At 41.2% G+C, this 12,080-nt stretch overlaps 1 protein-coding gene across 18 annotated transcripts in view; it reads left to right on the plus strand.

The window, feature by feature from the left end:
* WIZ (WIZ zinc finger) overlaps positions 1-12,080 on the plus strand; it is a 56,585-nt gene that overhangs the window by 23,990 nt on the left and 20,515 nt on the right. For 8 of the 18 annotated variants that reach the window (XM_083725754.1, XM_083725756.1, XM_083725755.1 and 5 more), the window contains exons 3-5: positions 6,197-6,257; positions 8,180-10,728; positions 10,976-11,341. In XM_083725754.1, the coding sequence (XP_083581880.1) occupies positions 6,197-6,257; positions 8,180-10,728; positions 10,976-11,341 (2,976 nt within the window). The remainder of the gene's footprint in view (positions 1-6,196; positions 6,258-8,179; positions 10,729-10,975; positions 11,342-12,080) is intronic. The other 10 variants (XM_083725759.1, XM_083725760.1, XM_083725758.1 and 7 more) reach the window with 2 other exon arrangements.

The raw sequence follows: 12,080 nt of genomic DNA on the forward strand, positions 1-12,080 counted from the left end.
TACTCAGAGTAGGCTCATTGGAATTAATGGGCCTAAGTTAGTCATGGTCATTAATTTCATGGTGTCTACTCTGAATAGTACTAGCATTGGATAAAACCCAATGAGTTTATATTTCAGGCTGAAGTTACTGTTGTGGAATCATCCTGTTAAATACAAGCAGAGATTCCCCATTAGGGAGACAGATAAATTTTGTGCCTGCTCGTGCTATTTATTTCTGAGGCTCATAATTCTGAATTAAGTCTTCCTGGTCCAAATGTGCCATGCTTTGATTGGATAGAACATTACCTGCACATTTTCCTTTTTAGTAAGCCAATTGCCAAGAGCCTTGTCTTTATACCTTTACACCAGATCTTCTTGTGGCCTGTTTTGTTTAGTTTTAAAAAACAGAACACCAGACAATCTGGACTCAGGAAAAGATAACCATGTTACTAATTAACTCATTTTTTTGCATTTAGCTCCATCGTATTTTTGGACACAGTCACGTGTATTTAGGTGAATAGAGTTCCAGAAATATTTCACTGAATCCATTACAGAGCTTTTCTACTGCCTAAACACGGCTTTTTTTTTCTTTTACACAATAAACTGAGTTAGTGAATGTCAAATGACATACATGGGTTTGTGAACTGCCCTTTCTTTCTTTCTTTCTTTCTTTCTTTCTTTCTTTCTACAACATTTGTTAAAAATGTGTTTGTGCTGGTGACATGTCCAGTACTATACATTTGAAGTGTATCCCATTTCTATGACCCCATTTTTGAGACTGTAGTTTTCTAGGTTATCTATAATTGCTTGTGCTGTTGCTGGCTATATAAATATAGTATTTATCACATTTTAAGTCATGACACCTTTTTCCTGATAACTAATAAAATTGTTTTACTTGCAGCGTAATACTTGACTTTTCCTCGTGATTTACGGAAAAGGTTTTTTTTCATTAAGGCTAAATCTCTTGAAATGAATGGCATATTCTTAGATTGCACTTGAGGAAAGCCATTGCGGGGGGGGGGGGGGGGAGTCCTGCAGAATTTATAAAAGCTTGGGGGGGGGGGGAGAAGAGTGGATGCTAAATGACTACTCTGAGTCCTTAATCTATCGTCTCCTCTACTTTTATACGTAAAAAGGAAAAGACAGAATGCTGCCGCTATAGAGGCATTTTGTTATTACTAACAGCAACAAATGATATGGTGCAGAAGCAGATTCCCTTAAAGAAGATCATGCTGATATGCCCAGAATGATAGATTAGGCCGAACTAGATGTGACAGCAGCCGTTCTGTACTTTTAAACCTGGAACGGCTTCAGTCACATAGAAACAGGGGGGTCTAGTCTTAAAAGGAGGAGCAAGTGGCTGAAGGAGCTGTGGCTTCTCTCCTCAAACACTTTTCTCTTAGCGAGGGCAACTTCTAATGCTGGAAATTCTGCTGGGAGAAAAGTTTCCAAAGGGACAGTACAGGGTGGTAAGCTCTGTGTTTTGGTGGGGTGAGGATTCAGCAGTGTTCATTCATTCCCCCCTCTTCATTGCTTTTAAAACCAGATTCTCCCTCCCACCCCTCTTTCCATGCCATTGGGCCTGTCTTGTATTCAAACAAACAAAATTGTTGATGTCATCTAGTTTGATCTTCTGGGGTAGTTTTCCAAAGTTCCTGTTAGGCTTGGATGTGATCTCTCTGTTGCCATCCGCTCTGATATTTTATAATGTGAACAGTTTATAAATCTTTTAAAATAATAAAATCTATCTTATGGAAGAAGGACAGTAAGGCCAATTCTTTTGAGCATTTAACCAGTGTTTTACATTTTATGCTCTTAACATATGTTATCCAAATATTTATTTATTTTTTTATGTTCAAGGCATAGTAATTCCTCAAGTTAAGTACTTAATTCGTTCCGGAGGTCTGTTCTTAACCTGAAACTATACTTAACCTGAAGCACCACTTTAGCTAATGAGGCCTCCCACTGCTGCTGCGCCGCCGGAGCATGATTTCTGTTCTCATCCTGAAGCAAAGCTCTTAACCCGAGGTATTATTTCTGGGTTAGCGGAGTCTGTAACCTGAGGTGTATGTAACCTGAAGCGTATGTAACCCGAGGTACCACTGTATCTTCATGTAATATGGTAATTCATGTCCAATGTGCTTTCCATAAACCTCAATCCTGATCCTTCATATATCAGTATTAAAGTTGGCTTTAGTAATTTTATTTTCAAAAAATATGCCTAAGAATCATAAAATTGTAGAATTGTGGAGTTGGAAAGGGACTCTAGGGTCATCTAGTCCAACCCCCTGCAATGCAGTGCAGGCTGTTTTTATTGGTTAGAGGAAGGTAAACTTGGAATTGTTTGATGCGTTAGTGTCTTTTGAAAAGAATATAAGGATTACCAATTATTTTCTTAAGCAACACAGCTCTGGATCTTATGAACAGCTCAAGACTATGAACCTGATGTAGGCCTGGCAGGGTGGTTTGTGCTAAGCATCAGAGCAGACTAGAGGAGAGGTCAGTTGGAGGACTGTAGCTGTTACATGGTTCACAAAAAACAGTAAAGCATACACCAATATAATGGCAGATAAGATGGCAGATAAGTAGCACTTCTGCATCATTTTAAAAACTCGATTGCTATATCTATTCTTTCATTGAAAAAACGGATCAGATTGTACTATTTAGATTATGAGGATGCTTTCTAGCTTTGAAACTGTGGCTGTGATTAAAGGGGAAATCTGCTGCCTGCGGTGTGTGTGTGTGTGTCTGTGTGTTGTTTTTCTAAAAACCCACGACTCCCATTCTTGAATATTCAGAAGCAAAGTTTATTTTGGATTACCAGAGAGGTTAAAATGTTCGCCTCTAAGATCAAGACATTAAATTCCCTCATCTCTTGCTGTTTCCAAGAAATGAGGTCTTGCAGCACCGAGTACAGTTTTGTGCTCATCAGTAAGAAGATAAATCGTTCTGTTTTTCCTCTAAAGGAGATGGTTTCTAAAAATAGAAATGCTAGAGCTCTCATGAACAAAAGAATTCCTAAGATCCACCTCTGCCATTGTCCTTCTCTCTTTATCTGTACTTCTACTGCTTTTTCCTTAACAGCTCCATATTTTTAATACTTCAAAATTTACCTTTCTTTGTCCCTTTATAAAAATTGCAGTTCTCTCCAGCTTCTTTTCTCCCTTTCAAGTGAAACTAGCCTACTTGGTATCTTTTCCCCCTGAACAAACAGGACCCTGCTCTTTGTCCACCAACATATTAATTTCATTTTTTTGCTGTCTTGCAAAACAGTCTTAAAAAATGTGAAGAACTTTTGGACAAGGCAGTGTTCTAAAACTTCAGAGGTGTTATCTCTTTTGGCCTGGATTTCCATCAGGTTTGTAACAGAAATCTGGAGATACTCCATGTCTTGGCTTGAAGATGGTGTATAATAGAGTCTTTCATTCTCTTTCACGGACGTATTTAAGCAGAGGCTGTTTGGAAAAGATTCACTTCCATCCAAGCTACGGCATGGCTGTGCATCTTGAATCAAAGTCTGACAGTGAAGATAAATACGCACATTTGTTGCACGCATGTCCTGCTCGTGGGTTTCCCATGGACATCTGGTTGGCCACAGCAAGAAGAGAATGCTGAACTAGCTAGACTTTTAATGTGGTCCAAAGGAACTCTTTGTATGTCCTCAGACTAGTGGGAGAGCACTCAGTCTGTTCAGTCCAAACATAACCGTTTCTCCTGGGACAGGTTTTGGAAAAGTGTTCCATTCTGCAGTTGTTCAAAGTATTTCCATTTAAGTATGGGAGATTCATCTCTGGGTGCCACTGATTGCCTTGTACACACCTCCTTTCCAATTCTCAGATTAGTTTTGCTATTGGTTTGGGGTTTTTTTCTAATCTTTGATCTCTGTTTTATCTGTATGTGCAGCTTCCTCTTTTTTTTAAGTGAATAGCCCACATGAAGCATAACTGGGAAGGTTGAACTTTCTGTTTGACTTGCTGTTATGTAAGTATACCAGGCAAGCTGAGAAGCTGACCTGAAGGCAAACTCACATTGATAAAATGCTATATCTGTCTTCGGCCTGGATTGGCACGGACAACTTTTCCTTCCTAGGATCATTGCAAGTGACTATCACATTGAATTGTAAAGCTTGCCTACCGTTTGTACGAAATACAAAACCTGCTGTTTTATTTTCTTCTCTTTCATGTTCATTGCACTACAAATGTAAACAATGCCTGATATAACCGGGATGCCATTGCGTTTCGAGTCCGTGAAGGCATTCAGGTGCAGGAAGGAATGTACAAAGACTCAGTCACAAAAATGGATGGCGCAGATTCAGGCTTTTTCAGTTTCAACCTGATACTCCTGTCCTGTCCTGTGCTCTCCAGTAGCACTTGGTTGACCCTGTAAGCTCTGGCATTTTGTCAAATGTGCCTCTTCCCTTTAGAGCCACATATTAACAATATTTTTATTTGTAGCAATGTATGTCAGCAAGATGCCACCATTCCTTCCACCTGCCGGTACTCTCAAAACTTTAGAAATTGCCTCAGCAAAAACCTCTGCTGAGTTATGGCCAAACTCCCAACTCTTTTTCTCCCCAGCACTTGATCCCTGTCAAAATAAATAACAGCATCAGAGAGCAACTTTTCTTAGAATTACAGCAGGGGTAGAAAGGGTTAAACTCCCAGTCTGTGATCCCAGTAACCCCCACCCCATGCTATTTGTTGAAAAACAAAACATAGCCCTGTCCATTAAATGTGAAACACATATTCAACACCATGTGTAGTTTGGGCCTTAGTGTTATAACCCTAGTGCTTCTGAGTTCTGCATTTATTAAATTGGTTCTGTTTTCAGTATCATCTCCATTTTATTTGACTAACATCCAGGTATTGTTAAATTCTTATCATCAGCTGAAAGTTAGTGAAAACCCTGTTGCTCCACCATTTGGGGACAAAATGGGTATGAAATATACATGCCAAGTTCGGTTCTTGAATCATGTTAAAACCACCTTTAGTTAGTACAGTATATGACTTCTGTAGTTCCTCTCCCTAAGCCATTTTATAAGTAGTCAGGTTCTGGGAAGGAAAGGACTCTTTGAGGAAAGAGCCATAGCTCAGCAGTAGAGCATCTGATTTACATGGTGAAGTTTCCATGTTCAGCCCCTGGCACCTCCAAGTAAGGCTGGAAGAGACTCCTGCCTGAAATCCAGGAGAGCTGCTGCCAGTTAGTGTAGACAATAATAGGCTAAACATACCAATGGTATGACTTGGTATAAAGCGCCATCCTATGCACTGTGGCTTCAGCAACACACAGTTTCCCACTGCAGACCATCTTGCTGGGAATTTTGTAGAATTAAACCAGATTACATTGCACTTTGGCATAGAATTGGGTCCTAGAGCTGTGTATGGATTCTAACAAAAGAAAGGGTTCACTGGAAGCTTTGGCCAGATATTGATGGCTGCTTCCTTTTGCCAACGTAACAGAAGATTGGGATGAATCAAGCCTGCATTCCACACAGAACTGGAAGTGCCTGAGTGTGGGCATTCATTGCAGATCTAGCAGGTCAAGATATACTATCATAATGTGAGCTTTAGCACACCCTCCATGTGTTACGAGCTGTAAGCAGGGCTTTGTGTCTCTCACACCCACTCCTGTTTTCTGCACAAAAGAAAGCCAACTTTCCAGTGTGGAAACACAAATTTCCAGTGTGGTGGTCCAGTCTGGCTCAAGAGGTGGTTGGTGGGTTGGTGGGTAGGGTGACTTTAACTGTTTGTCCACAGCTATGATACTGATTCAGATCTGGCCATCTGCACCAGCAGTTTGTGTGGGGTGGGGGGAGAGAGAGAGAGACTTCCTTTTGCTTCAGTTGAAATTATCTCACTTTGCAGAGGAAGCAAATTTGTATTTTGATACTAAGGCACTAGAATGGGTGTTTGGTTTTTTTATACTACTTATAAGATGGATTCTTGGACATGCTTTATTTTACATCTATCTTGTTTCATTTTAAACTGCTTAACTGCTAGAATGATTATATATCAAATTGTTGGTGCTTGGGATTAAACAGTGTGGGTTAGAAATCCCATACTAATCCAAACCCGCTCTGAGGAAGGGACACAAACTGGGTGGGTTTAGCTGCTTGGAAAGCTTTATAGCTATAACATTACATGTTTTGTAAAGTACACTTGAAGCCCCAGTATGCTGCACAAGTCAGGCATATGATGCTACCTTTTCTCTCTTGCAGATGAGCCCAATCCTTCTCCTTGTGCTGTTGTCTCAAACACAACTTGCAAGAAGGGAGCCTGGTAAGTGTTGAAATTGCTAGAGGAAGAATTACAGGGCTTGGCATTTTTAATCTCTGTGGGCCAGTTCCCAAGGTCTTTCATTTGTATTGCAACATCAAGCTTAGTATAATACCATTCAATATAACATGTGTGCCTTCACTCATGTAATCCTTCCTGGAAAATTTCCCTGGGTTCTCGTTTTGAAGTGGGTCATAGTCAAGTCAGAGAAGCTTGCTGTTCAGGTCATTTGATCAATTGATAGAATATATACCTGCCACTTGATTATTGATCCTACGCTGAGCGATGAGCAGTTGGTTATAAACATAACAAACAAACAAACTTGAAAATAAAATCTGATAAATCAGTGAGACTTGTTGCCTAGCAAAGGCACATAAGGCTGCAGTGTGAGCTCAGTCTCTAGGCCTTTATGTTGCATGAAGCTTCAACCATTCATTATCGGATTTCTCTACTCTTCATTGTTCTATGGGCTTGGCAGAGGATATGTTGGCTCCATTAAGTGCTCTTGTTTTCTTTCCCTGCCATCTGGGATGACCTTGGCCAAGGAAGATGTTGAAAGTACTTGCATTATGGAATTCCGATGAAGTGTATAGTTCATTTCAGACAAGTCTGTTTTTACTTTAACCCAGAGAGAAAACAATCCAAACATAGCTTCTGCTGAAAGAAATCAGCATCCAAAAGGCGCAAGGAGTCTAAAATGAATGAGTACAGAGATTCAATGGTGTAAATTGAAAGTACAAAAAGTAAAACGATGATGGAACAATGGCTAGGAGGTGGGACAGCTTCAGATCCATTAACCAAACATTTTTAAAATCATGGTTAGCGCTGGGCATTTTCTTCCCCCTCCCCCAGAAAATGTAGAAGTGTGAGGCTCTAATCTGGATCTGGACTATGAAACACCTCAAAAGTAGTGTTTACTGCAAGTAGTGCTTTGGGGTAGCCAATAGCAGATGGGGAGAACAGGTTTTTTTTTGTCAGAAGAGGCATGGAGAAAAGAGAGTTAGAAAACAAACCTGCTGTACAGCTGCTTTTTCTGGAAAAAAAAAAAAAGAATCTGGGAAGTGACAAGCATGTTTAACATAACTTGTGGTTTGGCCCTTTGACTTTGCTCCAGAACCATCATGGCAAGTTTTATATCTCTTTAATGAGGTAAATGGTAGAAAACAACAGCAGCAAAAAACACTGCTAATGAATATGGCTCATGACCCAATGGCAAGTACTACAGAGTCGCTTAGCAAAATTAAGGCTGTTGCCAGTGCAGGAAATGAAAGGTTTCTTTTGGATAATTGAACAATAGTAGGTTATGAAGGGACAATGTAAACTTTAGATAGCATTATCTAGTTAGAAATATATACGAAGTCCTGTCTCTTTATGATGATAAAGTGACTAAAATTGGCTCTGAGAGGTACAAAAAATTAAAATTATCACAGTCTCTGCCTTCCGGTTTAAAATATAAAGGCCATACTATGAAAAGAGAAAGATATATAATGAGGGTAAAATAGGAGAATTCAGAAAAAGCCAATTTTAATACAAAATACTTTATGGTTACATAGTAGCCAGATAGAATAGCTACTGAGGTGAAAGTGCTAAGAGAAGGGGATCCAAATGGCATTAGCCACCAACAGGTTGAGCTGATAGAGTAGGGCTTTGAGGTGTTGTGTTGCCTTTTGTGAAGAGGAATGATTCATCTGAGAATGTTGTTGTTTGAGTGATGGAAGTGCACAGGGAGATGTATACAGGCATTTGAAATGTTGCATTAACACCAGTTTTCCATGCAGCAGCAAAGGGAGGGCTGTGTAGAATGCATGATCTCAGCTGTGACTTAAGAGTCAATAAATAGTTCATGATTATAAATGCATATATCTTTTTAGAGCAACAATTCAATACATTTCCTGTAGCTGATTTTTGTTGACTGTTCTTTTCAGCACCAAGGCAGAAGACCGTTTAAAATCCAGGAAAGGCTGTTACAGAGCAAAATCTAGGGGCTCAGCAGATCAAAGAAGCACGACTGCCTTGTGGGATTGCTCTACAAGGGAGACAATGGGTAGTGTCTCCAAAGAAGAAAGCACTTTAGAAAGACTCCCTGGTTTGAAGGATTTAGCAAGCTCCAAGGAAGCAGCACGGAAAAATAATTCTTATCCAAAGGAACCCACTTCTGCAATGGAACCTAAGATTATAAAAACTGTGCAAAGGAATACGGATGATCTAGAAGGGGAGCCTGAGCCTTTAGACCCTGGCAAAGCAGCAGTGGAAACTTCACCACCCCCTCCTGGAGCACAGACTGTTAGTGGGGATGAAAGACACCATAGCAATGAACCAAAGCAGCTAGAAGCTTTCAGCAAAGAGCACTTAGACAAAAGGCAAGGGTTGGGAAAGAAGGGCTTTCGGAGGCTTGACTGGCTTTCTGAGCACAATGAGGGGCTAAGGCCTCCCTACAGAAATGTAAATAAGCCAACAGATGTAGCAACAAACCTGGCCGTTAGGGGACAGTCTGCACGAGAAGCTTCTTTGTTAGCTCTGCCAGTATTTAGAAAAATGCAAAATCCTCACGCAAGTAAAGCAAGGACTGTTGAGAGTGCACTCTCCCCCAGGAAGGGGCAGGCAATGGACTCCGATTTAGCCGAAGTAAGTTCTGCAAACACTGCTGAGTGGGCATTACAGATGTCGGGGCATCAGACAGCCACAGACCTTTCTGTCCGCAAACATGCTTGGACTGCTAATGCCGGAGATGTTTCGGAACGTGTTCCTCTGCGGTCTGTAGAATCTCCTTCCTGCAGCACCTATGATGACACAAGACCCTATATGTGCAACGCCCTGGTGGAGGAGCAGGGGAAAGATGGCGCAGTGCAGGAAGAGGACCCAGCTGTGTACACATGCATTGAATGCAGCATCTATTTTAAGATGAAGGAACATTTGATGGACCATATGCTTCAGCATAACAGGGGACTAGGGCTGGATGAAAGCAGAGAGGGCATTGGAGGTCAGTGTCAGTTGACCTGTAGTGAATGTGGATGGGCTTTTGGGGACATTGGTTCTCTAGAGCAGCACAGGAGACTCCATCAGGAGTCCAGAGAAAAAATCATTGAGGAAATTCAGAAGCTTAATGAATTCCCAGATGAAGGCCGTGATGCCAGGCTACAGTGCCCAAAGTGTGTGTTTGGAACCAACTCCTCTAAGGTGTTTGTCCAACATGCAAAGATGCATGTCAAGGAGAGGAAAGATCAAAGTTTGAAGAATGTGAACTTGTTTGGCAGTTCCCGTGGTAGTGATCCACGGGACAGCTCCATGCACAACATATATAGTAGACATTTCAGGCCAAATGATCATGTACCTCAAGTGGCGCATGCACACAGTAGCAACAAAGGTCTTAGCACTTGCATGCTTTGTAGCTTTCCAGCCCCAAATGAAAACATTTTAAAAGAACACATGAAATATGCTCATTCCCACTTGTCCTGGAACACGGAGTCTTTTGAAGCAGATGTAAACCAGCCTGGAACTAGTAGGGATGCCTACAGCCCTAGCAGGTCAGGCCGATTTTCAGAAACTGATTATTTGAGCAAAGCAGGCAAACATTTCCCCCAGTCCCACTGTGAAACCACGTCCCACTATGAATCCCTTCATGGCTTCACAGTGGGCCACCAGAGACTTAATAAAAGCAATGGCACTAATAAAAAAGAAATCCCAATGCCTGGTTTTCGGGCTAGGAAACGAGCTCCCTATAGCTCTTCACATAAGATCTTGTCTACTCTTACCTCAGCGAAAGCTTATTCTCCGCATGCCCTGAAACAAATAAGGAATAAAAGCACAGCACCGCCACTTGAGACTGAGAGAGAGAATGCCAAAAGCCACCCAGGTGGGCTGGAGGAACTCCAGCACAAATGGTTACCCGTAAGCGATATTAGGAGTATGGAAGAAGAATTCCCTTTAGCAACAGAAATAGAGTTAGCAGAGAATAGATATTTCAGGCCTGTTGCTATTCCTCAATCTGCTTTGGACCTCAAAAGGAATTTCAGGGGCACTCTGAAGGCAACAGATTATCCAATAGCATCAGCGGGGCAGCAGCATCAGTTACGTCACATGGTCCCCATTGTTCTTGTTGATGAGATTAATATTTATCCCAGAAAGATGAAGCGGCCCAAGATGAAGATTCTCAAGAAAAAGATGTTGCCTCCTTCCCAAGAGTTTGGAATGGATGAATCCCTTCCCTTAGGCGTCTTCCTATTAGATTCCTCTTTAGAAAGCTCCTTAGAACTGGATGATCTTCTGGATGCAGATTCATTGATGCTGAAGAATGAGGAGAGGAAATGCCCGTACTGTCCTGACAGGTTCCACAATGGGATTGGCCTAGCCAATCACGTGCGGGGCCACCTGAACAGGGTGGGTGTGAGCTACAATGTCCGTCACTTCATCTCTGCAGAAGAAGTGAAAGCTATTGAGCAAAAATTTTCCTTCCAAAAGAAGAAGAAAAAAGGTAGTATGTATTCAATTTATAATTTTTTCAATTTTTCTAATATTTTTCATTCCTTGAAGATGGGTATGTATGTTCCCATATTTTCCCTCTCAACAATAGATGTTATAGCATCTCTGCAATGTCTAGTTTTCATAGTTTGGGTTTTTTAAAAATAAATAAATCATGTGATCTAGTGGGGGTTCTTTGAAAGCATTTATTGCCTGTTCTTTATGTTTTAATATGACACTGATTATTATCCCCTCTTTCACAGTTGCAAACTTTGATCCAAGTACTTTCAGTTTAATGAGATGTGAATTCTGTGGGGCTGGCTTTGACACACGTGCAGGATTATCCAGCCATGCCCGAGCTCACCTGAGGGATTTTGGAATCACTAACTGGGAGCTCACCATCTCACCAATTAACATTTTGAAGGAGCTACTAGCCAATTCATCAGAATACCCTATGCTTCAGTCTGCACTAGGAACAGATCCTTCATCGCCAAATCAGGAGAGAGAGATGCTTGGGTTTGGGCCCTGCAAAAGCACGGCCCCCATATCTGAATGCAGCATTTCACAATCACCTTTCTCCCCGTTCCCTCCTTCCTGGGGAGATGAGCCCATGCAGCCCTTCAGAGATGGTAAGCAGTTTCAGAATTTTACATGCATCCTGGAAACAGTACTAATCTTAGTAAGCATGCTACCTCCTAAGCCTGCCTGGTGATAACCTTTACAGAACAACCTGAAGGAAGTGATGGTGATTATTATGAACTATAGTGATAAGCAGAAGTAAAACACAGGATTCAGACATTTCCCAGGAGCCCATGGAGAGGAAGACATCTGGATGTTCCAGGGAGAGGATGGATTCTGATGTCCATCTTTCCTTCCATTAATGTGTTGAGTGTCTAATTGAGATGTCATGCAGTGGCCCAAGTCTTCCCAGAAGTCATAGACTGGTCTAAGTCCTACTTCAGGGAAGGCTTTTTGAGATAAAGGAGTGTATATATAAACACACACACATGTCTCAATAAAAGACAAAGTGTGGGAGCAAAAAGAAAGAAACAAAAGTGTCAAAGCATAAAACTGGTGTGTGGGTGGGAATGAGAAAAATATTGGGTGGAAGTAAAGATGAAAGAGGAACAGAACAGAAAAAGATTAAGTCAAAGAAGAATATATAAAGGAGGGGGATAGAAGAGAAAATAAATAATGATAGTTTGTTAAGTGAGAGGATTGATTCTATGGGAAGTGGATGTGTTAACCAGGACCACATAGGAATGCATATGAGTTGGGTAACATTTTTCTTCCTGACCTCCTAGGCAAATCACCAGACCAATTTTTTAAGCAGCCAGTCATAACTGGGTGCTCAGGTTTTGCACCCCG

This window comes from Podarcis gaigeae, assembly GCF_964106915.1.
Source record: "Podarcis gaigeae genome assembly, chromosome: 2".
Taxonomy (NCBI): Eukaryota; Metazoa; Chordata; class Lepidosauria; order Squamata; family Lacertidae; genus Podarcis; species Podarcis gaigeae.